Raw genomic sequence first — 27,675 nt, forward strand, 5'->3', positions numbered from 1 at the left:
CTGTCTCCTGGGAGGCAAAATCTACCACTCCCCCATCCCCAATAAGTCTAAATGAATGAATGAATGAATGCACAGTCCCCCCACAACTCCACTCCCTGTTTTCCTGCTGCACAGTGTTCTGAACCTCACTTTCTTTGCTGATCTCAAATGACATTTTATCAGGATTATCTGTGATGTTTAATCTTAGTTTGTTCTTAGGCCAGTCTCTCTATTGTTTTATTTTATTTTTTTTCAGATGGAGTTTCGCTGTTGTTGCCCAGGCTGGAGTGCAATGGTGCAATCTTGGCTCATTGCAACCTCTGACTTATGGGTTTAAGCGATCCTCCCGCCTCAGCCTCCCGAGTAGCTGGGATTACAGGCATGCGCCACCATGCCTGGCTGATTTTGTATTTTTAATAGAGACGGGGTTTCCTCCATGTTGGTCAGGCTGGTTTCAAACTCCACCTCAGGTGATCCGCCCGTCTCAGCCTCCCAAAGTGTTGGGATTATAGGCATAAGCCATTGCACCCCGGCAGGCCAGTATCTTTGTATGGTGCATACCTATTGAAACAACTATGGTTTCTTTCTTTCTTTTTTTTTTGAGACAGGATGTCACCCAGGCTGGAGTACAGTGGCACAATCTTGGCTCACTGCAACCTCTGCCTCCTGGGCCAAAAGTCGTCCCTCCTGAGCCTCTTGAGTAGCTGGGACCACAGGCGTGTGCCACTGTGCCTGGCTAACTTTTGCAGAGACAGGGTTTTTCCAGGTTGCCCACACTGCTTCTGAACTCCTGAGCTTGAGCTCAGATGATCCGCCTGCCTCGACTTCCCAAAGTGCTGTGATTACAGGTGTGAGCCACTGCACACAGCCTATGGTTTCTGTATCAGAATCACAACTAAGGGTTTATGTCTAGGGATGCAGTTATACAAAATTATTGCAGTTGCTTCCTGACTCAGGCAATATGTTCGATTCAGTAGAATGTGTATAGTTATATACATACATCTAGACTCATTAACCTGATTTCTTTTTTTTTGTTTTGTTTTGTTTTTTGAGATGGAGTCTCGCTCTGTCGCCCAGGCTGAAGTACAGTGGCATGATCTCGGCTCACTGCAAGCTCCGCCTCCCGGGTTCATGCCATTCTTCTGCCTCATCCTCCCGAGTAGCTGGGACTACAGGCGCCCGCCACCATGCCCGGGTAATTTTTGTATTAGAGATGGGGTTTCACCGTGTTAGCCAGGATGGTCTCAATCTCCTGACCTCATGATCCGCCTTCCTCAGCCTCCCAAAGTGCTGGGATTACAGGTGTGAGCCACTGCACCTGGCCTCAAGTGCTTTTTAAAAATATCTTTATCTTCTGTATTTTGCTCAGTGGGAACCAATAGCAATTACAAGCAAGATACTAAATTTGACTTACCTTTTAGAAATTTAAATTTCTTAAGAAGATCAGCACCTACAAAAGAGTCACAGAGGTACAAAAGGAGTCCACTGAAAAACACCCCTTCACAGTTGACATTGCTGGAGTGGGGTCTGGAGCTGATATAGCATATGGCCACCTGAAATCATCAAGCAGAAATAGCATGGGCATTTCAAGAGCAAGCAGAATATCTGCAGTTCAGCAGAATGAGTCAGTACCTTCCTTTTTATCTATTTCAGGATAAGGTAAAGGAGAAGAGTTTTTTCCAATGTTAAATGGCTTGGTTAGTTAAGCTTTGCAGCCTCTTATGTAGCATGCCAAGTGTTAACCTGTTTAAAGTTTCTCTTATTTATTTCTCGTAATAAAGGACTATTAGGAGACAAAGTAGTAGTAAGAAACAAGCCCTTCCATTTAAGAGTCTTTATAAAATTTAAAAAACTACTTTCCACAAAAAAGCATACTTAGGAAAGATTAAATGTTTGGATTGCCTTATTGGTGAGAATAAAAAATATTTTTGATCAGCTTTCCATTTAGATATACTTAAATTTTCAATTGGATAGAAGCTTAAGACAGTGCGTGGGCTGGGCGCGGTGGCTCACGCCTGTAATCCCAGCACTTTGGGAGGCCGAGGTGGATGGATCATCTGAGGCCAGGAGATGGAGAGCAGCCTTGCCAACATGGCAAAATCCCGTCTATAGTAAAAATACAAAAAAAAATCAGCCTGGTGTGGTGGCGGGCACCTGTAATCCCAGCTACTCGGGAGGCTGAGGCAGGAGAATCGCTTGAACCCTGGAGGTGGAGGTTGCAGTAAGCGGAGATTGCACCATTGCACTCCATCCAGGGTGACAAGAGTGAAACTCCATCTCAAAAAAAACAGTACCTGAATTTAAATTTTTGGTTCTATCTGGCTTCTGTGAACAGATGATAACTGCAGAAATTACAAGGAAGTAAGATGGTTGGGAGTTAAAACAGTGGAATGGCTAAATGCATGAGCCAGTGTGCTTGGGTTCAAATACTGGTTCCTCCATTTAGTAGCCATGGAACAATGAGCAGTCTCCTTCATTTCACTATACCTCAGTTTCCTCATCTGTACAGATAACAGTAGTGCTTGTTTCATAGGATGCTTTCTGAATTAAATAACTTAGTATTCAGTAAATGTTAGCTGCTGTTAGTAGTAGTATTGAGATTGTGGACTCTAGGATAGGGGAATTGGAATATCTGGATCAAACATGTAACTTACATAAATACTGTAAAAGATGTTATTAGATCTCATGGGTGTGGGTTTTTTTTTTTTTTTTTTTTTGAGATGGGGTCTCTGTCACTTAGGCTGTAGTGCAGTAGCACAAATCAGATCACTGCAACCTTCAACTCCTGGGGTCAAGTGATCTTCCCACCTCAGCCTTTTGAGTAGCTGGGACTACAGGCATGCACCATCACACCTGGCTAATTATTTTTATTTTTTGTAGCAACAGGGTGTTACCATGTTGTCTAGGCTGGTCTCGAACTCCTGGCCTTAAGTGATCCTCCTGCCTCAGCCTCCCAAAGTGCTGGGTTATAGCCATGAGCTTCGATGCCTGGCCTTTACATCTGATGGTTTTTAAGGTTCCTTCTGCTTCTAAATTCTGTAATTCATTACCCAAGCTACAGTGTAGATTATTGAAACATAAAAATGGGAATGTAAAATGTTTACACTGTGAAATTTTAAAAATTAGTTTCCAAAATTGAATACAGTTGGACTTCAGTGTTAAAAGAGTATGTGTATGGACATGTGTGTTTTTTTCCAATACATACAAAGAAAAAGCCCTGGAAGGAAATGTAGTACACCAAAATGTTCTTCTGGCAGGTGACTTGACTTTCTTATTTTAAAACATTTTTTACAAGGAGGATGTAGTACAGTAATAATTTCTAAAGGGACAACTTAGTAGCAGGAGCCTGGTGGTGCAAGTGGCAGTTTAAAAAAAAAAAAAAAAAAAAAACTAAAACGTGAAAAATTTTAGAAGTCCAAGGCGTGGGAAGTGGAGAAATGCCACCTCTAAAGGCTTCAGGTGGTACACATTTATTGATTCAGTAATCACTGAGCTCCTCTTACATATGTCTAAAACAATGACTAAGATGTGTGTCTTTGAAGAACTCGCACTTTTATGAAGAAGAACCCACATAATTACAGTATAATCTGATGAATGTTAACAGAAGTGGGAGCAAGCAACTGCTGCCTGAAGCCACTAAGGTAGGCTTCTCAGAGGAGCTGACAACTGAGTTGTATATTCTCTGGCTCATTTGTGGAGATAAAATAGGCATGGGGAGGGCCAACTGCCATTGCATGTTGTGTGAGCCTTTGCATAAGTGAGTATGCAAAAGGGTAGAAATACACGTTTTGATCTGTATTACTATCTTATTTTAATAAAAGTTGTGGCAAAGGACCATACTGGCATCTTGATTTATATTTCATGTCACAGGCTTTTTTGTAAATAGCTAAAATGAGAAAGAAATGGATGGATGTAGGTAAGTACAGTATCCCCCACACCCCTTTTACCTCTGGTCCAATGTTAAGGTAGCAGTCAATGGCCAGCACGGGATTCCTGAAGTTATGGATGGCTTTGGGGAAGAGTTTATATGAGGCATGCTGAAGGAATTTCTCCAGGAGAAACTGTGCAGGGGCTGCCAGTAGCGTGTGTTCACTGTCGGGAGCGCAGATGTATTGAAGGGGCAAGATGGGTGCTAAGCTCTCTGACACCTGAAATCAGAGCCAAGATGATCATGGGAAACTTGCCTGTCACTGGATTAAACAGGTGAGGAAACACTGAATTGTATCCTAACAGTCCCCAAATAATAGCAGTAGCACAGTGAGGGGTGCTAGGTTCAAATGTGTCAGTAAAGGGTCCTGAGAATTTTTTTCTCTTGGATTTAATGTAAGTTACACACAGCGAGGGCAGAAGAAAGCAGGCTTCTCTTAAAGTTACCACATTTAACAGGTACATTGTGAGCTCAATTGGAAGCCTTTTACAGTGGTGCTCGGTGTGTATGGGTTAAATCCTATCTCATCCTAACTCCACCCCACAACCCCACCCAAAAAATGGCAAAGAGGTTTCTAAGCTCCACTGGTAGCCCCATGCTATGAATTATTAGATATCAGTAAATTTCTTAGAAAAGAGTATAGTTTTGATCTATATTACTGTCTTTTAAGAAAGTTCTAGCAAAGGACCAGACTGGCATCTTGATTTATATTTCTCTCATGTATTACATAAAGAATGTAAAAGTGTGGCGGGGTGTGGTGGCTGGGGCAGGAGAATCGCTTGAACCCGGGAGGCAGAGGTTGCAGCAAGCTGGGATCACGCCAGTGCAGTCCAGCCTGGGAGACAGAGTGAGACTCTGTCTCAGGAAAAAAAAAAAAAAGGCAAAAATGTAAAGTTTGCCATCTTGAAACTAAAGCTTTGAAGGATGTGTTAAGGCTTAAATCAAAAGAAACTTAGATTTAAGGCCAACATTTAAAGTAATTTTGTTGGATTGTCAAAACAAATGTTTTGGCTCTAGATGAGTCTCCAGTAACAGAAATGAGATTGAAAATTTGACATTAAGAACTCCCTAATGGCTGGATGTGGTGGCTCATGCCTGTAATCCCAGCACTTTGGGAGGCCAAGGTGGGCAGATCACTTGAGGTCAGGAGTTCGAGACCAGCCTGGCCAACATGGTATAACCCCGTCTCTACTAAAAATACAAAAATTAGCCAGGCATGGTATCACGGACCTCTAATCTCAGCTACTCGGGAGGCTGCGGTATGAGAATCGCTTGAACCCCGGAGGCAGAGGTTGCAGTGAGCCGAGATCACGCCACTGCACTCCATCCAGCCTAGGGAACAGACTGTCTCCAAAAAAAAAAAACCCTTGTGTTATTTCACTTTTCCAATAAAACGGAAAGTGCTTAATGCCAACATTTAATAACAAAGATAGTCATTATCATTGTGCTTATTTTCAGCACTTGAATCAAGCTTGCAGTACTTACCATGATCTTTGGTTTAATGATAAAGTCCCTTTGCCCTCCAACCTGAACATGTTTCTTCATGAGACTGAAGTTATTAAAGCGGCAGATGAGCAGGCCACTACTGTTCGTTCTCAGATTAAAGTCAACATCTTCACAGAAATACCTAAATTGTAACCATAACAATAGTTTTCTTCAGCTGGCATATCTCAACCGTGGTAACTATACACGGCGAAATAAACATGTGGCAAGATATTAGGAGCCTAAAATAATCAACCGTGCTTTTGTGGAGCTGGCCCTCATAATACTGACCTGGAAAAACTCTGATTTGGGCATTACAGCCTTTAAAAGGGGAAAGTGAGATGATCTTTGTCCCAGCTGTGTCACAGGTTTTAGGTATCCCTATGCAAAAACAGGACTATGTTCCTATTTGATACTCTGGCAGAACAGGAATGCAGAGGTGCTCCCAGTTTTAAATTTCTGGCTACAAACAGGATGAAGCCTCTGTCCAATTTAAAACGAGTGAAAGCAGCAGCTATTCTATAACTGTGAGGGTGGCATAAGAAGGACTTTATGGTTCCTGCTTTCTTGTTTGGCTCTCTCAGGTTTTGTAGGAACCTGGACATAATTTATTTGGGAGGCAAGGCCATGGCTACCCTGCTCATCCCCATCTGCTGCCTTTTCCCTACAGTAGGATTTCCCTGAAGCCTACTAACATTCAGGAAAAGTGATTTCCTTCTGAGTTTGGAGGGTGAAGGAGGGCTTAGTCTTAGATGTTTGTGGGTGCACACACTGACTTGAGCCAATAGTTTGAGTTCTTGTTGAATAATGAGACGGCTAAAGTGTTTAAGCATTTGACGTTGCAACCCCTGTTAAGATCTAGGTCAGTTTGGTGTTAAAGGGGCACACTTTGGGGCTTGTGATCCCCCTTTCTCCTTGCCCACATAAAGAGTCAGCGTCTCAACTGAAGACATAGGAATAAAAGCATTACAGAGGCTAGAGCTGGGCAGAAGCCATCAGTAGATGCCAGGATTACCTGTATCCATAAGGCCTGACTTACCTGTTGAAGTCATACTGCACATTCTGAGTCAAGTCTATGTTGAGGAGAATGAAATCATGCACGTGACACCTAGAGAATGGGGCCTTTAGGCTCTGAGAAGTCAGCTTGCTGCTCCATTTCTGTATGCCCAAGATTGCATAGTGGACAATTTTTGGTGTGGCTTCAATGTGCTGTAAGACAGTCTTCAAGGAAACATTCTTACTGGAAACTGCTACTTCCACAGGCTGGCTGTGAAATATAGTTTATATAAGATGTTGATAAATATTTGTGAACTGTCTATACACTATTATACACCAGTAATACTCTCAAGGATAAAATTAACTGATTTACTTTGTATTAGCAAATGGAGAAGAATGTCAAGCCCAGTTTTCACACTAGCTGTCACTATTAAAGAAACTGCCTTTTGGGGTGGGGCTTATCACTTTTGGGCAGAGAAAAATCCAGCCCCTGTGTCAGAGTGAACAATGAATAAAGAGTTGCCAAAGAAGAGGTAGCTGGAGGTTGGAAGCATAGAGGTATCCTTCCCAGTTCTGGTAATTGTGTATAATAAGGAATGTTTGAAAATTTCACTGGCTTCAAATCCAAAATAGGATCAAGGACACAAAATCACAATGTTTGAGCTGGGAGGGGCTTAAAGGTCACCTGGCACAGTGTTGCAATGGGAGTGCTATTGAATTTTGGGGGTTTATTGTGTTGGACTTTTCAAAATGTTTGGCATCCTCTGGTCCTCACAGATGCCCCTGACCGGCACCCACTAGCAATATGAGGGGCCACTACCCCAGGAAGAAAACCACTGATTTTGGCCCAGGCATAATTTTACAGGTGATGGACTTGAGATACGGAGAGGTGAGATGACGTTCCCTTTTCATAGACAGTCAAGAAGCCTGACTGGGTGTGGTGGCTCATGCCCGTAATCCCAACATTTTGGGAGGCTGAGGTGGGAGGATTGCTTGAGCCCAAGAGTTCAACACCAGACTGGGCAACATCTCTACAAAAAATTATAAACAAAAAACAGAGTTGGGGCTAAAAACTAGGTCTCCTGATTTGAGATGTCAGCAGTCTTTCTACATCAATCCTAGTGTCTCAACAGACTTTATTTTTGTTTTTTTTGAGACAGAGTCTTGCACTGTCACCCAGGCTGGAGTGTAGTGGCACAATCTCAGCTCACTGCAACCTCTGCCTCTTGGGTTCAAGTGATTCTTATGCCTCAGCCTCCCGAGTAGCTGGGACTAAAGGCATGCGCCACCACGCTCAGCTAATTTTTGTGTTTTTAGTAGAGACGGGGTTTCGCCATGTTGGCCAGGCTGGTCTAGAACTCCTGGCCTTAAACGATCAGCCCGCCTTGGCCTCTCAAAGTGCTGGGATTACAGGTATGAGCCACCATGCCTGGCCTCAGTAGACTTTAATAGCTAACCAATGTTGTGATCCCAGAATGGTCCAGGAATTTAATGGGCTACTGAATGTCTAAATTAAAAAGTCCTAAGTCACCACAAAATGTTCTAGTGAGGGTGATCTCATGGTCGGCTGTTTTGCTCTAGAAAGCTGTCTCTCACTTACTTCCGTATGTAACTGTGGTCAAGAAATGTATTGTCCTGTCTACAGCATTGTGTCATATGCCCCCAGAACAGCTTGGAAGTCTACCTGGATGGCTCCTGAACACTGTGAATGTTCCATAGGACACAAGAGTCATCCATCATGACGATGAAAGGCCAGACACACTGGCGTTTAATGCCTAGCTCCTCCAGGCGGTTTCTCTCCAATTCTAGGTTGTGATATGATAGCTCCTTAATGAGGAACCTGGCAGCACCTGGAAGGCAACATAACCACATCTACATATCCACACATCCTTCACTCTGGCTTGGCTGAAGCCCCACAGGCAGCTGTATTCTCTCCACAGAATGCCTGTTCACATGAGAACCATGCAGGTGGGAGCCAACCAGATGTTCAGAGCAGTGGCTCTCAAAGCAGTGTATATAAGAGTTACTGGGGAATCAGTTTTAAATGTAGATTCTTAGAGTCCATTACCAGAGCTGCATTTGAGTAGGTATGGTGAAGGGCCAGAAACCAGATATCTTTGAGGATGCAAATGATATGAACCACACTCTGAGAGTATTGCAAGAATCCAGTTTCCCTCATAGGACAAAGGAATCCACATCTAGGAAATGCTATTACTGTTTATTTCCTTGAAGCATGACAAGAGGCTCTCTCAGACTTGGAAGCAGCTACTCACATGTCCTGTACTAGGGAGTTAACTGGGCTGCAGTGAGTGGGTATGCCAATTCCATTGATACGTCCCCTTCTTTAGACACTTCAAGGAAAATGACAGCAGCATCTTCTCTGAAGACTCTGGAAACTGGCACCCTTTCCCTAGATCTGCCTTTTGCAAGAGGCAATATGGTATAGAGATTAAGAGAATAGACAGGAGCCAAACTGTCCGATTTTGAATCCTAATTCCACCATTTTCTAGCCATGTGACCCTGAACAAATTAAACCCCTTGTGCCTTGGCTTCCCCACCTCTAAGAAGGCAATAATAACGGTGATCTCATAGGGTTGCTGTATGATGCTCAGGATAGCGCCTAGCACCCTCTGAGTACTCGGTGAATGTTAGCGATTATCGAGATGATAGGAATCAGCCAAATTTTATGAGTGGGCCATCCTAAAATGAAACAAAATGTAGGTGATAAATGAAAGAAAAGCTGTTAACTCTATGGAAGAACCCAAAGCACTGTGAATAGATCTAGGGTAAAACTGGGATTTAGGAAAATCTACCTTCCAAGAACGTGTGTGTAATAGTTTGCATTCTCAACATAATAAGGTCCATGTATGAAAAGCCCACAGCTAACATCATCACTAGTCAATGCTGAAAGACTGAAAGCTTTTCCAAAACTGAGATCAGGAACAAGACAAGGATGCCACTTTTACCATTTCTATTTAACATAATACTGGAAGTCACGGCCAGAGAAAGTAATCAAGAAAAAAAATAAATAAAAGGCAACCAAATAGGAAGTAAAATTATCTCTATTCCCAGGCAACATATACATAGAAAACTCAAAATTCCACCAAAAATCCCCTTTAGAATGAATATGTGAATCCAGCAAAGATGCAGATGCAAAATCAACACCAAAATCAGTTGCATTTCTATACCTCAACCATGAACAATCTAAAGGAAATTAAGAGTTCCATTTACAATAGCATCAAAAAGAATTAAAGACCTAATTAGAAATCGGCTTAACTAAGGAGGCAAAAGACTTGTACAGTGAAAAGTACAAGCATTGTTGAAGGAAATTAAGGAAGACACCAATAAATGGAAAGACATCCTGTGTTTATGGATTAGAAGACTTGATATTAGATGTCAGTGCTACCCAAAGTGATCCATAGCCTTAATGCAGTCCTTATCAAAATCCCAAAGACTTTGCAGAAATAGAAAAACCCATCCTGCAATTCATCCAGTATCTCAAGGGACCCCAAATAGCCAAAACAATCTTGAAAGAGAGACAAAGGCAAAGTTAGAGATCTCACACTTCCTGATTTCAGAACTTACTACAAAGCTATAGTAATCAAAACAGTGTGGTAGTTTTGATCTGGGCATACAGAAAGCCCAGAAATAAACCCTCTCATACATAGTCAAATGATTTTTTACAAGGGAGCCAAAGCCATTCAGTGGGTAAAAGATGGTCTTGTCAACAAACACAGTTGGGGGCCAGGCATCATGTCTCACACCTGTAATCTCAGCATTTTTGGGAGGCTGAGGTAGGAGGATCACTTGAGGCCAGTGGTTTGAGAGCAGCCTGAGCAACATAGTGAGACCCGTGTCTCTACAAAAAATTTAAAAATTAGCCAGGCATGGTGGCATACGCCTATAGTCCTAGCCACTCAGGAGGCTGAGGTGGGAGGATTGCTTGAGCTCAGAACTTGGAGGCTACAGTGAGCTATGGTCGTGCCACTGCACACTTTGGCCTGGGTGACAGAGCAAGACCCTGTCTTTAAAAAAAAAAAAAAAAAAAAAAAAATGGTGCTGGGAAAACCTCATAGTCACATGCAAAAGAATGAAGTTGAATCCTTACCTTAGACCCTACATAAAAATTAACTCAAAATGGATCAAAGACCTAGACATAAAAGCTAGAACTATACATCATTTAGAAGAAAACATAGGGGAAGGCCTTGTGACATTGAATTTGGCAGTGATCTCTTACATATCATATCAAAAACAAAAGTTAAGAAAAAATAAACTGGACTTCATCAAATAATAGAGTAAAAGGCAATCCATGGAATGGGAGAAATTTTTTTTTTTTTTTTTTTTGAGACGGAGTTTCACTCCTGTTGCCCAGGCTGGAGTGCAGCAGTGTGATCTCAACTCACGGCAACCTCCACCTCCCTGGTTCCAGTGATTCTCCTGCCTCAGCCTCCTGAGTAGCTGGGATTACAGGCAAGCACCACCATGCCAGGCTAATTTTGTATTTTTAGTAGGGACGGGGTTTCTCCATGTTGGTCACACTGGTCTTGAACTCCCGATCTCAGATGATCTGCCCGCCTTGGCCTCCCAAAGTGCTTGGATTACAGGTGTGAGCCGCTGCACCTGGCTGGGAGAAAATCTTTACAAAGAGTATATCTGATAAGGTGTTAATACCCAGAATATATTTTTTAAAAACTGCTACAATTCAACAACAACAAAATAATTCAGTTGAAAAATCAACAAAGGACTTTGGAGACAAGTCTTCAAGGAAGATACACAGATGGCTAACAAGCACACAAAAAGATGTTCAATATTACTAATCATTAGGGGAATGCAAAACAAAATCACAATGCAAAACACCTAAAAAAAAAAAAAAAGTGTTGGTGAGGATGTGAAGAAATTAGAATCCCTGTGCACTGTTGGTGGGAAGGTAAAATAGTGCAAGCCACTATGGAAAACAGTATGGTGATTCTTCAGAAAGTTAAAAATAGAATTACCATGTGATCTAGCAATCTCACTTCTAGATATATACCTAGAAGAAGTGAAAGAAGGGTCTCAGATATTTGTATACCTGTGTTCATAAAAGCATGATGCACAATAGCCATAAAGTAGGAGCAGCCCAAGTGTCCACTGACAGATGAATGGATAAAACGGAGTAGATACATAAAATGGAATATTATCCAGCCTTTAAGAAGGAAGGGAATTCTAACACATGCTACAACATGGATGAACCTTGAGGACATGCTAAGTGAGATAAGCCAGTCAGTCACTAAAGGACAGATACTGTATCATTCTACTTAAAGAAAGCAGAATGGTGGCTGCCAGGCGCTGAGGGGAGGGAGGGAATGGGGAGTTTGTTTCACAAGGTGAAAAGAGTTCTAGCAATCAGTCTTACAACAATGTGAATGTTGTAAGACTGTTGTAATAATTCTTATTACAATAAGAATGTTGTAATCTGAACTTTAATGCTTTAGAAGTATTAAGGCAGTACGTGGTTTTTTTTGTTTGTTTGTTTTGAGACAGAGTTTCACTCTTGTTGCTCAGGCCGGAGTTCAATGGCATGTTCTTGGCTCACTGCTGCCACCACCTCCTGGGTTCAAGTGATTCTCCTGCCTCAGACTCCTGAGTAGCTGGGATTACAGGCGCACACCACCACGCCCAGCTAATTTTTTTTTTTGTATTTTTAGTAGAGATGGGGTTTCACCATGTTGGCCAGGCTGGTCTCAAGCTCCTGACCTCAGGTGATCCATCCACCTCGGCCTCCCAAAGTGCTGGGATTACAGGCATAAGCTACTGCACCTGGCCAAGGCAGTAAATTTTATGTTATGTGATTTTTACCAAAAATAAAAATAGTTTGTATCTTTCATTTGCATATGTGTGTTGGCTTCTTTCTCCCCAAATTATTGCAAAAATGGCAAAACTAGTACTATACAGTTTGGTCAGATCTAGGATGAGAAAACTTTCTCCTAAGGATCAGGCAGGCACAGGAGGAGGTCATATTCATATAGAAAAAGGCTTCAGTGCCGGGCGCTGTGGCTCACGCCTGTAATCCCAGCACTTTGGGAGGTCGAGGCGGGCGGATCACGAGTTCAGGAGATCGAGACCATCCTGGCTAACTCTCTACTAAAACATCTCTACTAACATCTCTACTAAAAATACAAAAAAATTAGCCAGGCGTGGTGGCGGGCGCCTGTAGTCCCAGCTACTCGGGAGGCTGAGGCAGGAGAATGGCGTGAACCGGGGAGGGGGAGCTTGCAGTGAGCCGAGATCGCGCCACCACACTCCAGCCTGGGCAACAGAGCAGACTCCGTCTCAAAAAAAAAAAAAAAAAAAAGGCTTCAGTTAGTATGAGTTAGGTGGTTTTGGGGAGGCTGAAGGAACAGAAATATACAGAAGCCTTAATTCACTTGATATAAAGTGACAAACACAATTATATTCAAAACAAAACCATTTTTGAAAATATATTGAGCCCATATTAAGGCTGTTTGAAGTCGAAGAACATGAAAAGGCATAGAAAGGAACAAGAAATGGAGAGACCTAAGAAGGAAGGGAGAGGCAGAGGCTAAGTTGGGAGACAGTGGAGAAAGAGGAGACCCTGGAGAGAAGAAACATATGGGTTCAAGAAAACTACTCCGGTCTTATCTGCCCTCCAGTCCAGCTCTAGGCTGGGTGTTACTACTTCTCTTTAAAATGGGAACAAGCAGCTCCTGACTTGGCACTGAGGCACCCCACAGGAGCAGATGGGCAAAACTGTTTAGAACTACAGTGCAAGAAGTGTCCAGAAGAGCACAGCTCTAAAACACTGGATTCGGTTAGGGATGTCCTGCCTGAGAAAGGAAAATGAAGGCATTCTCACATCTCCAGTCTCCATAGCTCTGTCATACATACAAGCACTGGCCCCCTTTGAGAAATCAGCGCATTGCTGTTAAACCCCAGGGGGAAAGCAGGAAGACTTCAGGCACATTCCTGTGTCATAGGCAGTAACGATGCTTCCAGCTCCCAGGTTGTACAGCAGCCCCCTAGAACTTGCTACATGCCTTAAAGATGAGATGACCTAGGGGCCCCTCCTGATCTGGGTGAACCACTAACCCTGCCTCTCCCTTAGACCATTTTTTTTCTCATGGTTACATTTCTGCTCCACAGTGCTCAGCTCAGAACATTTGCAGCCTATACAGGGAAGAATCCCAAACTTTCCCAGGGTGCTCCGTATACCAGTGACTTCTTCCTTAATTACCACTCCTCAGAGTTAATTCTGCAAAACTGCAGATAAGGGGAAAAAGAAAACTCAAATTCAAGGAAGAGTCAAAAGACTATTTTTTTCAAAGAGGTGAGGAGGGCAGGACAATTTCTAGAGGCAGGGGAATCTGAAGCTTTCATGCCAGGGGAATGGAGCTCAGTTTATCTTCGAAGCCCTTCTCCCTATCCCGGGGGGCCCCTTACCCACGCCTGCATTATTGAACATGCCGGGAAGCACCAGCATGATGTGGTTGGGCCAGTACTTGCGGTACAGAGGCATCTCATACTCTTTGACCACGAGGAGGTGAAGGTGGCTGATGCCCTCCATGGCGTGGAAGAGGTTTAGGAGTCCGTGCTCATGTCGACCACTGGAAGGAGTGAAAATAGGGCTCTTCACTGCATTCAAATTCTGCCGAAAGGGAAGAAAACAGATGAAATTAAAGCCTCTAGATTGAGGACACTTAGAGAACTAGGTCTGGTGCCTGGCAGTCCAGATGCTCTCACCCACCTTGTCTGAGACCAGGGGCAGCCGCATGCTCTCCAGGTGCTTGCCCTGCTTGCTGAAGACAAAATGACTCTCTTTGGATTTGGGAATGATGAAATAGAGCTGAACCTCTTCTCCCAGCATAGAGGAAGAGAATGTGAAGGCATGAAGGGTGGAGTCAGACATCTACATTTGCAAAGAAGAAAGGGAGGGAACGTAAGTCAGCCCACCGTTTCCAAACTTCCAGGCCACTCCTTCAGGTTGTTATTAAGAGAGAGAAACCAACATGAACTGGTAAGTGCCACCAGACCAGGCTGTGAGCAGCCACATCTAAAAGGTTGATAAGGCAAACACTTCATTTAGGAGCTGCCACTGACATGGCAGCCCGCCATCTTGCACCTGCACAGCCTCAGTGGGAGAAGTACTTGTTGCCTGGAACTGCATTCTTTATGCTGTCAGAGCCACAACTGCTCCATCTTATGCAGAGGTCAGATATACCTGTGGGATGTCCTGCTCTGTATGCATTCCCAAAGGTCCTCTGTTATAACATCGGAGGGAAACACTTCTGTTCTGTGCGGGTCAGGTCAAATGAATATCAGCTTTCTAAATATCAGGTCTGACATTAAAATGCCTCTCCAGCCCCATCTTTCCTGGCTACAGTGGATGCTGAAGAGGTTCAATCATTTAGCCCAGAACTCTGGTTTCAGAAAAGAGATCATTTGACTCACTGAAGCCAAATATAAATCTAACCTACATTTAAAGTGCTGCGGAGTTCATGTTTTTTCAGTAACCTGTCTCAGTGAATAATTATGTAATAGGTCTTTTCATGCTTTTAATGTGGATAAGATTTGGCTTAATAAAAGAATACCATCAATTTTCATCAGCAACTAGAATCGAAGTAGGTTTCCCAGTGGTTTTAACCGAAATACTATCTTTCATAGAAAAATAACATTACACTTCTTCCCTTAATTCTAGTTCTGCCTCAGAAATGTGGGAATATACTACTTAGTACGGTCGTCACACAAACTTTGTGAATAGAGGTTTCTAATAAAGAGATTTTCTAAAAATCTATAATCTGTAGACCAGGGGACTTAGGTCTTCCATAAAGCTTTTAAGAGCTTATTTCAAAGCAGCCCACCAAAAGTTTTCAGTAACACCAAGAAAACAAATGGGATATAAATGGTAACTTGTATTAGAAGGGCAGAATGATTCGATCGGTTTTTTAAAACATATCCCTTCTAGTACTCATTTGTATTTCAGGATGAGATGTGGGAAAAGGGTGACGACCTGGCCCTGAAGAGCAGAAACAGGTTTAGGGGAGTCAGTATGGCCTACCAGAAGCAGGAGTCGTTTCTGTGTGTTCAGAGCCAAGTCACAAAAATAAAGATGGATTGGAGGAAGTAAGCTCTGGATATTACTATCATATGTTGCCTTTCCATCTTTTGTGCTTAAAGATGCACTAGCCAAAAAGAAGCCACATACTAAGGGTTATTGGCCCGTGTTCTGCATTCCTATGTCTCAGTTCTCACTGATAAAACAAACCGACTCCACTGGCCAGGCCACCCCACACAGGTGTGAATATGACTAGGTTGGTGCAAATCAACAGACCTATTAGAATCACAGCTCAAAGGGCACACCCTGTGGATCTGAGATAATCGTGCCATTTTGGTCAGTGATCCAAAGGGAAGAGGGGGGAACTCTTATCAAATATACTGTAATATCTGGATTGCAAAGAAACATCTCAGCTACTTCCTAACCTAAACATGACACATGTAACCATCTGAAGAAGTAATTCAAGATACTAAAACTAAGCTGCCTCCTCTCCCTCCCACAATCCAAAGAAACCCAACATTCATTTAATTATTGCTTCATGCATTGTTTGTTTGTTTGTTTGTTTTTGAGACCGAGTCTCAGTCTGTCACCCAGGTTGGAGTGCAGTGGTGAGATCTTGGCTCACTGCAGCCTCCACCTTCCAGGTTCAAGTGATTCTCTTGCCTCAGCCTCCCAAGTAGCTGGGATTACAGGCGTGTGCCACCACATCCGGCTAATTTTTTGTATTTTTAGTAGAGACGGGGTTTCACCATGTTGGCCAGGATGGTCACGAACTTCTGACCTCAGGTGATCCACCCACCTCGGCCTCCCAGTGCTGGGATTACGGGGTGAGCCACTGCGCCCAGCCTTCATGCATTTTTCTCACCAAGGAGTGGCTCCTTCGTATGAGTAAACTATCCTTTGCCTGAGGCCTGAAACTAGGGGCCCTATTTTTCATCCCTCCAGCCCCCACCCTTACATACAAAATCCATAGTGGGTGACAGAGGGCGAGGGCGAAGGCGGGACGGTACCTGGGAGGCAGCGGTGAAGTCCATGTACTGGCGGCACTGTTCACAGTGGTGGAAGGTGTTATAGGCTGCATATTGGGTCAGCATTATGGACACAGTTTCCCGTTTCCTGGGCTCTTCAACTTTGGATTCCTTTATCACTTCTGTATATAAAGGGGGCAAAAAGCCATCCCATGAGATAGCATGTTTTCCCTATGCCTGGAAAGAAAAGTCCCCTTTTCCCCAAAATGACTTTTCCATGTATTCTGTAATGTATGCCCTAAGAAACAGATATGAAAATTTAAAAAATGATGTGCATAAGAGTGAAAGAAAAGCGAGATGGAGTTAGTGTCCCCTTGACCTGGAAAGGAGGTGAACTTGGCTCTGATTGCACTGACCTTGTTTGACCCCTGCCAGCTTCTCAGTATACACCAGGCTCATCCAAGTGTACTTGGGGTCATGCACACTGACATCAAAAGGCATTTTACTGAAGCTCTCGATGTCAGGCCAGGGCTCTCCCTCTGACTGGCTCACTTCACTGCTTTCACTGTGATCTAGGACAAGAAGGAAGCGTGCAGAGCAGGTGACTGGCCTTCCTCTTCCACGTGTGTCAGAGAGAATGGCTTTTATGGGACGTAGAGCCCAGATGGGTGGACAAAGGCATTTCTGACAAATGAACTCCCCTATCCCAGTCAGAGGAGGCAGAAGTGTTCACGCCCGTGCTGACGGGACATTCGCCCTCACTGGCCCCCAGCCTTCGTCTCTGCAGACCCAATTCACCAACTCTGGCATCTGTAAGATAACCTAGTCTCCACCAGGCCAAATTTCCTTAGAAGTTTCATTTTGGATGATCCTATCTCTGTCTTGAGATTTTTAGCTGTGGGGTATTAATATACTGACACCCAGGAGATTTCAGGATGCACCCAGCAAACTTCCCAATGTCTTCCGCACATTAGAATCAGCTGAGGAGCTGGTGAAAATTCCCACACTCAGGCCACACATCCCAGAAATAGTTCAGTCAGAATGTCTGATGCCCAGAAACCAGTCATATTGTTTAAGGCTCCTCAGAGTGTTCCAATATGCAGTCACAGCTGAGAGCTAGTAGACCTGGGTGTGAATCCTGGCCCTGCCCCCTGACAATGTCACACCTTTAGGCACTGTACTTAACCCTGAGTCACCAGATTATTGTAAGCTTTAATGTAGCCTCAACCACCTGGGATCAAATGATCCTCCCACCTCAGCCTCTTGAGTAGCTGGGACTACAGGCACGTGCCACCATGCCCAGCTAACGTTTTTGTAGAGACAGGGTCTTACTGTATTGTCTAGGCTGGTCTTGAACTGCTGGGCTCAAGCAATCCTCCTGCCTCAGCCTCCCAAAGTGCTGGGATTGCAGGTGTGAGCCACCATACCAGACCCTTTTCTTTTCTTTTTTTTTTTTTTTTTGGGGGGGGACAGGGTCTCACTGTCACTCAGGCTAGAATGCAGTGACACAATTTAAGCTCACTGCAACCTTGAATTCCTGGGCTCAAGGAATCCTCCCACTGCAGCTTCCTGAGTAGCTAGGATTGCAGGCGTGTACCATCACACTTGGGTAGAGTTTTAAATTTTTTTGTGAGAGATGGGGTCTCTGCTGCCCAGGCTGATCTCAAACTTCTGGCCTCAAGCCATCCTCCCACCTTGGCCTCCCAAAGCATAGAGATTACAGGTGTGAGTCACCCTGCCCAGCCAGAGATGGTACATTTAAAGTGCCAAGACAGGCTGGACATGGTGGCTCACGCCTGTAATCCCAGCACTTTGAGAGGCCGAGGCAGGCAAATCATTTGAGGTCAGGAATTCGAGACCAGCCTGGCCAACATGGTGGAACCCCGTGTCTACCAAAAATACCAAAATTAGCTGGGCGTAGTGGCACGTGCCTGTAATCCCAGCTACTTGGGAGGCTGAGGCAGGAGAATCACTTGAACCCCAGAGGCGAAGGTTGCAGCGAGTTGAGATCGTGCCATTGCACTCCAGCCTGGGTGACAGAATAAGAGTCTATCTCAAAAAATAAATAAATAAAATAAAGGGCTTTGACAGTTGCAGGCACACAGGTGGTGTCTAATAGACATTTTTTATTATTGGCCAGGTGCAGTGGCTCACACCTGTAATTCCAGTACTTTAGGAGGCCGAGGCAGGTGGATCACCTAAGGCTAGGAGTTTGAGACCAGTCTGGCCAAAGTGGTGAAAACCTGTCTCTACTAAAAATAAAAAAATTAGCTGGGCCTGGTGGTGCACGCCTTTAATCCCAGCTACTTGGGAGGCTGAGGCAAGAGAATTGCCTGAACCCTAGAAGCAGAGGTTGCAGTGAGCCGAGATCATGCCAGTGCACTCCAGCCTGGGTGACAGAGCGAGACTCCATCTCAATAATAATAATAATAACAATAATAAAGTGCCAAGACAGTTGCAGGCACACAGCTGGTGTCTAACATTACATACACACACACACACACACACATACATATATATATATATATATTTTTTTTTTTTTTTTTGAGATGGAGTCTTGCTCTGTCACCCAGGCTGGAGTGCAGTGGCATGATCTTGGCTCACTGCAAGCTCCACCTCCCGGGTTCATGCTATTCTCCTGCCTCAGCCTCCTGAGTAGCTGGGACTACAGGCGCCTGCCACCACACCCAGCTAATTTTTTTGTATTTTTAGTAGAGATGGGGTTTCACAGTGTTAGCCAGGATGGTCTCCATCTCCTGACCTCATGATCTGCCTGCCTCGGCCTCCCAAAGTGCTGGGATTACAGGCTTGAGCTACTGCGCCCAGCCGAGATTATATTTTTTATTAGTGGCCACGTACAGTGGCTCACACCTGTAATCTCAGCACTTTGGGAGGCCAAGGTGGGTGAATCACATGAGGTCAGAGTTTGAGACCAGCCTGGCAAACATGGTGAAACCTCATCTCTACTAAAAATACAAAAATCAGCCGGGCATGGTGGTGTGAGCCTGTAATCACAGCTACACAGAAAACTGAGGCAGGAGAATTGCTTGAACCCAGGAGGGAGAGGTTGCAGTGAGCTGAGATCACACTACTGCACTCCAGCCTGGATGACAGAAACTCCATATTAAAAAAATATATATATATATGTGTGTGTATATATATATATATCATTAATAATAAAATGTATAAGATAAAGTAGCTTAAGACAACTTTCAAAGGGAGAAAAGAAACTTTCCAAAAAAGGCTAAAGATTGGAGGTACAGCTAATATCTTTTAACACATATAATACATTTATTTTTATATCCCTGAACTAAAGTCTGCACTTTGAAGCCTAGTTTGTAAAAAGATGTCATTGTGCCTCTTGAGAGCACCATTGCATTAACCTGCACTAAAATGAGGGAGAAGGAAGAAAGGCAAACAGTGTTTCTTACTACAAAGGTCGAATGAGCTGTAACAGACTCACAGCTCACCAGCACAGAGCAAGAGTCAAGATCACTGTAGCATGATCTGAGGGAAAGAATCAAAGGCATCACTCTGTTGTGGTGCCAGGGAGCCTGGCGGGAAAGCTGGCAGGAAGGGCAGGCCTCGACTCCCGGTCTGCTTGGCTCTGGCTTTGCCCTTCTGGCTCAGCTCTTTCCGGGGGCCTTGGGGTGTTTTGAGGCCAACCTCGTGGGCCCAACAATCTGGTGCAGCTTAGCTGGGAAAAAAAACAAGGAGATGTAGATGGGAAGATGAATTCACGTGTGTGTGTCTAAAATCATGGATGTGAATTGATGAGAAATGGAAACAGGCCTGAGGCCATAAAAAAGTGGTTAAATATGGTTTTTACCTACTCTTACTTGGCACTAAACTAATTTCTTGGGCTGGTCATGGAACAGGTTCACCTATTTAGGTAAAACAAGTGAGGTGAGCTCTCCAAAAGCTAATTTGGTAGACGATGCCAAGGGCTTTCCCTATTCCAGACTCATCTTTGAGAGGCTTGAGAAGAACTTCCACCTGGTTGCTTCTACTTCCTCCCCACAGTTCCCTGCCAGCACAGTCAAACTGGTTGGAGATGTGAAGCCACAGTTTTGAGCCACACTGTTCTTCTTCTTTTTTTTTTTTTGAGACAGTCTCTGTCATCCCAGCGGGAGTGTAGTGGCGTGATCTCAACTCACTGCAAACTCCGCCTCCTGGGTTCAAACAATTCTGTGCCTCAGCGTCCCAAGTAGCTGGGATTACAGGCACACACCATTGCGCCCGGCTAAGTTTTGTATTTATAGTAGAGACAGAGTTTCACCATGTTGGTCTCGAACTCCTGACCTCAGGTGATCCGCCTGCCTCAGCCTCCCAAAGTGCTGGGATTACAGGCGTGAGCCACCGCACCATGCCCAGCCGAGCCACACTGCTCTTAGCTGCAGAGTGGAATCATCTCCCTGGTGCCAGCTGGGGAAGACAGCTGGAGTGGTCTTGGTATGCCCACTGGCTCCCACACCCTGATCAAGCACCTGCCGCTGTGTCTTAGTGCAGATGTTTTGTTCGTGGTGCCAGCATTCAGTTCTACACATAAGAAGTTTTCGTCTCATTATAGTAATCCCGTGCCTTCACTCAGAGCCTATGGGTAAAATATAAGACATACTCTGACCAATCAACAAAGGACTAGTATCCAGAATATAAATATGCCCTGGATCCTTAAGCAGTTGGATACTACAACTGGAATTTTACAACAGTTAACCATCTAGGCAATTAATCTACCTAAAAAGCCTTTATAAAATGCTTTTTTTTTTTTTTGCACCCATAAGAATGAGTTCATGTCCTTTGCAGGGACGTGGATGAAGCTGGAAATCATCATCCTCAGCAAACTAACACAGGAACAGAAAACCAAACACCACATGTTCTCGCTTATAAGTGGGAGTTGAACAATGAGAACACATGGACACAGGATGGGAACATAACACACACACACACACACACACACGATGGGTGAGGGGCAACGGGAGGGAGAGCATTAGGACAAATACCTAATGCATGTGGGGCTTAAAACCTAGATGACGGGTTGGTAGGTGCGGCAAACCACCATGGCACACGTATACAGCTATGTAACCTGCACGTTCAGCACATGTATCCCAGAACTTAAATTTAAAAAAAAGCCAAAAACCAAAATGCCTTTTTGCCCAGCATCTCGCAGGACATTGTAGAGAGGACGCCAAAAGTAGAATATACCATCCCTGACCTCAATGAGCTAAAAAAGGCTACAGTTTACTCAGAACTATTTGCTGGACACATTCTGTTTTTCATTTTTTTTTTTTTTTTTTTTTTTTGAGACAAAGTCTCACTCCATCACCTAGGATGGAGTGTAGTGACATGATCTTGGCTCACTGCAACCCACCTGGTGGGTTCAAGTGATTCTCCTGCCTTAGCCTCCTGAGTAGCTGGAATTACAGGTGTGCACCACCATGCTTGGCTAATTTTTGTATCTTCAGTAGAGATGGGGTTTCACCATGTTGCCCAGGCTGGTCTTGAACTCCTGATCTCAGGTGATCCGCCCGCCTTGGCCTCCCAAAGTGCTGAGATTACCGGCGTGAGCCACCATGCCTGGCCTTGGGCACATTATCTTTAGCCTCCCAATAACTGCAGGTTAGGTACTGTAGAAATCCCAGAAGCCAAAAGCAAGTTCCCGGGATTTGCGGTTCAATTTGTCTCTTGCCCCTCTGCCCAGTCGTTGGGCTCAGCACTCACCGGTGTTGATCTCCTCCTCGTCATACACATCCACCTCCAGGAGCCTGATGAGCATGCGGAAGAGGATCCTGAGGAACTGTAAATAGGATCCCGTCTTTCCCACCTAACGGAAAGATTTTTAAATGGGGAGGAGTGGAGGTGGGGAAGAGAGGGGAGGAAAAGAGAAAAGAGATTTCACACCTTGGCTTTGCAGTCTCCTGCCTGAGAGGCCTGAATGAGGTCCTCATTGCTCTGTCACACCTGCTCCACCCCCAAGAGGTTCTCTGTCTTCTACTTCTTGGGGAAGACGTGCCAACCCCAGCCTAAGAAACGGCCCAGGCTGGCTTGGCCCTACCTGTGGGGGCCCTGTCAGCAGGAGCCGCCGTGGGTGGAAGTTTCGGGTGCCAGAGGCCGGGTCCAACTGGTTGCTGTAGTCGGCGTGGTGCTGCCGGGCCGAGGTCCACTGCCTGTAGTAGAGGGACTGCTCCTCGCTGCTCATGTCCTTGTTCAGGAGCGGCCGCAGGGAGCTCACCCAGGCCACGTCGGCGTGGGGCAGCAGGGATGAGGAGGATGGCAGCTTGCCACTCTTCTGGGAGCCTAGGAGGCTGTAGGCCGCTTTGGATAGGATTACCACTGGTGGCAGGGCTGCATGCGGGCCCCGGCAGCCTCTGATGGGCTGTCCCTGCCATGGGAGGGTCCTGGGTCCTGAGGACGATGATGGTGGCTTGGAGGTGGTGCTGCTCGCCATCTGGGGGCCCAGGGAGTCACACTCCTGCTTCAGAGTCTCCCCAGCTCCGGCTCCAGCTGAGCTGGCAGAGACTCCTTCATCCAGGCCCAGACTAGTGGCTGGGCTCTGGAAGCTGGGGGTCAGGGACTGCTTCTGGGACTTGTCAGCTGTGCTGGAAGAGCTCACGCCATTCTCCATGATGGAACCTGTTAAGAGAACAGACAGAACCCACCCCACAGCAGCACTGTTACTGATCGAAGGTGTGCGCTCTCAGGCTCCCGGCAGCTCTGGGAAGGAGGCAAAGGCCGGGAAAGCAGTGGACACTGGGCTCGGCTCTATGGCTGCAGACCGAGCAAGAAATCTTCCCTTTGCTGCTCCGCACGCTGCTCCATGTTGCTTCCTTGCCCTGGCTTCTCAGTGGGTTTGGCCAATGGTAGCCACCAGCAGGAGATGGGGTGCTTCTTCCCTGGCTTCCCCCTGCATGGTCACCAGGGGTGGACCACCTTTCTCTACTGTGGGCTGCGGCAGGTCTGGAGAGATGCTCCCGCCCCTCCCTGTGTCAGGCCCACGGTGGCCAGAGCTCCCTGGGGTTAACTGCCCCCCAGCACAGCACACCTCTTGCTCCTTTTCCAAGTTCTGTTCACATCTTAGTAAACAGTGCCACTACTAAAGGCTCCTCAAATGACCTGTTTGGGTTTGCCCTCTGATTCCTCCCACGACCCCACCCAACACAGGCTCCACATTCAAGTCCTGTCCTGGCAGCACTGGCTTCCTTCTAGGGGCTGAGGGCCTCATGCCTCTGGCCTCAGATCAGCTCCCTGGACTGCAGCCCCTTCCACGGACTCCCAAGCTAGGGTGGGGGGTGCCTTCGCGCGAAGCGGGTGTAGACACGTGACTCCAAGGCCGGTGGCTTTTCCCTAAAGCAGCCCCACGCATTTGGCCAGTTCCTTTCAAGTGTGTGTGTCCTCCTGATAGACCAGCCACTCTTTGGTTTAAAGACAAACCAAAAGCTCAACTAAAGGCCCTATCTGAGCTCGTCTTGTTGCTGCCCAGACATGGAGGTCGAATCCCAACCTTGGGAGATCCTGAATGAACAGCCATCAACAAGACATGATTAAAACTTGTCCCCTCACTGGCTCGGCTGCCTGTGTCTCTCCGCCTTGGGGGAGAGCTTGCCTTCCCCCCACAGCACGTGCGTTCTGGGCAGCGAACCTCCCAGTCACCCTCCGAGTCAGCCGTGGCTGGGGTCCCTGTGCTCCGTGTGGTGAGCATGGCCTGTAGGGAGGGACACAGTAGCCAAGGGCAAACACCTTTGTGAGTTCAGCAGAGCAAGGCCAAGGAAGCACTCACTTTGTGGGGCAGCTCCTCAAGTGAGGGAGAGGAAGGAGTGGGATGGAAGAACCACAGGAAGGAAGTACAGGCTGCGCTCCTCCTCCTCATGCTGGTATCCAAAAGCTTCCAGATATTATTCCCTATCCCCCTTCTGTGAACCTTTACTATCCTTCAAACCCCTTGACTCTATTCTGAAACTACTCTCAGAGAGAAAACTGGGGAGCCTGTTGCAGTGGGGTTGAGGCAGGTAGAGTGGTCCACACGGTCAGCCCTAACCCGTGGCTGGGGGAGCAGCCGCGTGTGCGTGGGAGCAGGGCAGCTCCAGCTCCTCCAGGCTGAGGGTCACTATCAACAGCAAACCCTACAGACCCTTCCTCTTCCATTCCTGCCCAGAGCCATCCAACAGCTGCTGCCAGAATGGACAGGAAGACCAGTGCTGCTTTTGGACAAAATTGTGTGTTCGCATATCAGAGTGATGGATCTCAATGATAGTTCAAAAAAAGGGTGAGGAGCTGGGCATGGTGGCTCATGTTTGTAATCCCAGCACTTTGGGAGGTTGAGGCGGGTGGATCACCTCAGGTCAGGGGTTTGAGACCAGCCTGGCCAATACGGTGAAACCTCATCTCTAGTAAAAATACAAAAGTTAGCTGGGTGTGGTGGTGGGCACCTGTAATCCCAGCTACTCAGGAGGCTGAGGCAGGAGAATCGCTTGAACCCAGGGGGCGGAGGTTGCAGTGAGCCGAGATTGTGCCACTGCGCTCCAGACTGGGCGACAAGAAACTCTGTCCCCCACACACAAAAAAGGGGAGGCTAAGGGGAGAAGGAGGGGGAGTGTGTTTCATTTTTAATCTCAGAATTCTCTATACTTTGTTACATTTTTTCCTTTTCTTTTCTTTCTCTTTTTATTCATTTTTTTTTTTTCTTTTTTTGACAGAATTTTCCTCTTGTCGCCCAGAATGGAGTGCAGTGGTGCAATCTTGGCTCACTGCAACCTCCATCTCCTGGGTTCAAGCGATTCTCCTACCTCAGCCTCCAGGGTAGCTGGGACTACAGGCGTGAGCCACCACACCCAGCTAACTGTATTTTTAGTAGAGACAGGGTTTCACCATGTTGGCCAGGCTGGTCTCGAACTCCTGACCTCAGGTGATCCACCTGCCTTGGCCTCCCAAAGTGCTAGGATTACAGGCCCACTGCTCCCGGCCGACATTTTCCATGTTTTCTGCATTAAGCTTTATTACTTTCATAATCAGAAAAAATGGAAAGAGTGCTGCATTTGCTGTAATACAGTTTATGCGAAGAAAATTCATGCCAGGCACTGCCACAGACCTGCAGTAATGCTGCAAGACGGGCCGGCAGGCTGCAGGGTGGGCCTTCACATCCACGCTGGCCCCAGAGGAGCCCTCACCATACAATGCTTGCTGTTAACTGTTTAGAAAAGCCATTCATTCACTCATTCGTTCATTCATTCACATTCAAGGAAACATTTTGTGCCAGGTACTAAGCCAGTTAGCACAAACTTATAGCTTCAGGACCTGGAAGAAAAACAGGGCCTTTGTGCAAACATGAGATGCATAATAACCATGAGACGATTAAGGGTAGAAAAGACTAGGGAAAATGGTACAGGCTAGGGTTGATAAAGTTGTTTTTAGCCTGTTAGCAAGCTCTTCCTTAAATGTTTACCCAGAAAAGTATTTTGTGGCTGTTCAACAGTCATGTTTTCCAAGCATCACCCCCCTGGAGCTGGGTCTGGAGAGGATGCCAGTCCCGAAGGCTCCTCTGAAGGCTGTCGGGGTGTCAGTAAATGCCTCTGCCTTCCACATTCCTACACACCTCCTGACTCACGTCTCTCACGCCATGAAAGAGAAAAGGAAGTACTGACCCGAGGTCCCTGTGACGGCGCTGCTGTTGCTCTGGGGCCGCTCCAGGTCGATGAGCAGCTCATCGGAGTCGTTCTCACTGACAGCAGCTCTCTCCTGCTCCTTCCCGCTGAGGTCCAGGGCAACAGTGGGTCCCCGGATGACCTCTTTAGAGACGTAGCAGCATGCCAGACCCACCTCCTGCTCCAAGGCCGTGCGAGTTAAATAGCTTGAGTCAATTAACCGGAGGTCACAGTACTTCAAAGACCTGAACAAAAGTAATTGTGGTGTTGGTGAGTCCATCTGGCCAAGCACGCAATGTCTATGTGTGCCTGGTGATCTGGATGCAGCACACAGCAGTTAAAATCCTAGGTGTCAGTGCCAGGTGAGCCTTGACCGAAACCTCAGCTCTGCCACCTCCCACCAGCTGTTATGACCTTCATTTCTCTGTGCTTCATTTTCTTCCAATATAAAAAGAGTGGATAGTAGTGTCGGGCGCATATGGCTGTAAGGACTGAATACATGTGAGGCATTCAGGGTGCTGCCTGACGCGCACAGTAAGCATTCAACTAATGCTTCTATTGTTGTTGCCCTCCAGTCTACGGAGTCTCGATCCTTGAGGGGCGCAGGAATAGCAGATTAACAAAGACAAAGCACTTTATTAAAAAAAAAAAAAATCCTGCTTTTCCTCCCTGCCTCTCTGACATTCCTCAGATGTGGCTATCGCCTGTTCCCAAAATTACTGGATGCTCTCTGGAAAGCTAAAAAGAAGAATAAAAGAAGGTTGTATGGCTGTATTTCTTATATCCCTGCATAAAACAATCCTCTTCTCATTACCTGACAAACAAAGGAAATGACTGGGCGATCAGCCAAGTTTTAATCATCAGTTCAGCTGGGCAACTGATGAAAAATGGAATTAATTATTGAAATTGTACCTGGGAAAGGTCTCTCCAAGAGGATCTTTTCCAGTTAATATCACAATACAAGGCAGACCGTCTAAATCTTGGTATGTCCGAGGGATCCACTCTTCCGGTTCACTTCCTCTCCAACTCTATAGCAAGAGACATGTATGTTAAAATTAAAACTCTCATTTAAGTTTCCACCTTTTCTACAGGTTTCTAAGTCCAGATTTTAGACATACTGTGCTTTAAAATGACTCCACTAAGTGTTTATATATGTGTATGTATGTGTATTTTGATTGCTACTACATCGCATATACAAGGCACTTCTGCAGGAAGGAGGGCTGTAGTTTTTATCTCAGTAGGATAAAACGGGAGATGCTGGTATACCTCAGGCGTTAGTAACACAAGCCAAAAACACATACAATGTGAAATATCCCACTAGTGATGGAAACCTTACAGAAATCCTGGCTAAACTACCTGAATCAAGGCACTTAAATACACTTTCTTCACATATTGGAGAAATTCTTGGGATTGGAAGACTGAAAAAGACAGTTGCAGTTGTGAATGACTCAGAAAAGAATCTCAGAATTCCATTAAAACAGACATTTCACCAAGAAAATAATGAAAACAATGAACCACTCTTGATAGTTATTTTCCCTCCTTCTTGCTTGACTGGTTTTTAAAATAACTAACAAGCAATTATTAACAAGCTTAGGGCCTTGAAACAATCTCTCTCAAGAAGACTAAAAATATAACCAG

At 45.5% G+C, this 27,675-nt stretch overlaps 1 protein-coding gene across 5 annotated transcripts in view; it reads right to left on the reverse strand.

Annotated features, from left to right (window-relative positions):
- The window catches only part of GREB1L (GREB1 like retinoic acid receptor coactivator), a 294,500-nt gene that overhangs the window by 1,598 nt on the left and 265,227 nt on the right, over positions 1–27,675 (reverse strand). For 4 of the 5 annotated variants that reach the window (XM_037982457.2, XM_037982456.2, XM_073006432.1 and 1 more), the window contains 13 exons: positions 26,950–27,065; positions 26,038–26,282; positions 22,455–23,032; positions 22,121–22,223; positions 16,819–16,974; positions 16,445–16,584; positions 14,127–14,288; positions 13,823–14,027; positions 8,070–8,235; positions 6,429–6,656; positions 5,393–5,534; positions 3,927–4,127; positions 1,394–1,532 (listed from right to left, as the gene is read on the reverse strand). In XM_037982457.2, the coding sequence (XP_037838385.1) occupies positions 1,394–1,532; positions 3,927–4,127; positions 5,393–5,534; positions 6,429–6,656; positions 8,070–8,235; positions 13,823–14,027; positions 14,127–14,288; positions 16,445–16,584; positions 16,819–16,974; positions 22,121–22,223; positions 22,455–23,032; positions 26,038–26,282; positions 26,950–27,065 (2,581 nt within the window). The remainder of the gene's footprint in view (positions 1–1,393; positions 1,533–3,926; positions 4,128–5,392; positions 5,535–6,428; positions 6,657–8,069; positions 8,236–13,822; positions 14,028–14,126; positions 14,289–16,444; positions 16,585–16,818; positions 16,975–22,120; positions 22,224–22,454; positions 23,033–26,037; positions 26,283–26,949; positions 27,066–27,675) is intronic. The other variant, XM_037982458.2, reaches the window with a different exon arrangement.

This window comes from Chlorocebus sabaeus, chromosome 18 (assembly GCF_047675955.1).
Source record: "Chlorocebus sabaeus isolate Y175 chromosome 18, mChlSab1.0.hap1, whole genome shotgun sequence".
Lineage (NCBI taxonomy): Eukaryota > Metazoa > Chordata > Mammalia > Primates > Cercopithecidae > Chlorocebus > Chlorocebus sabaeus.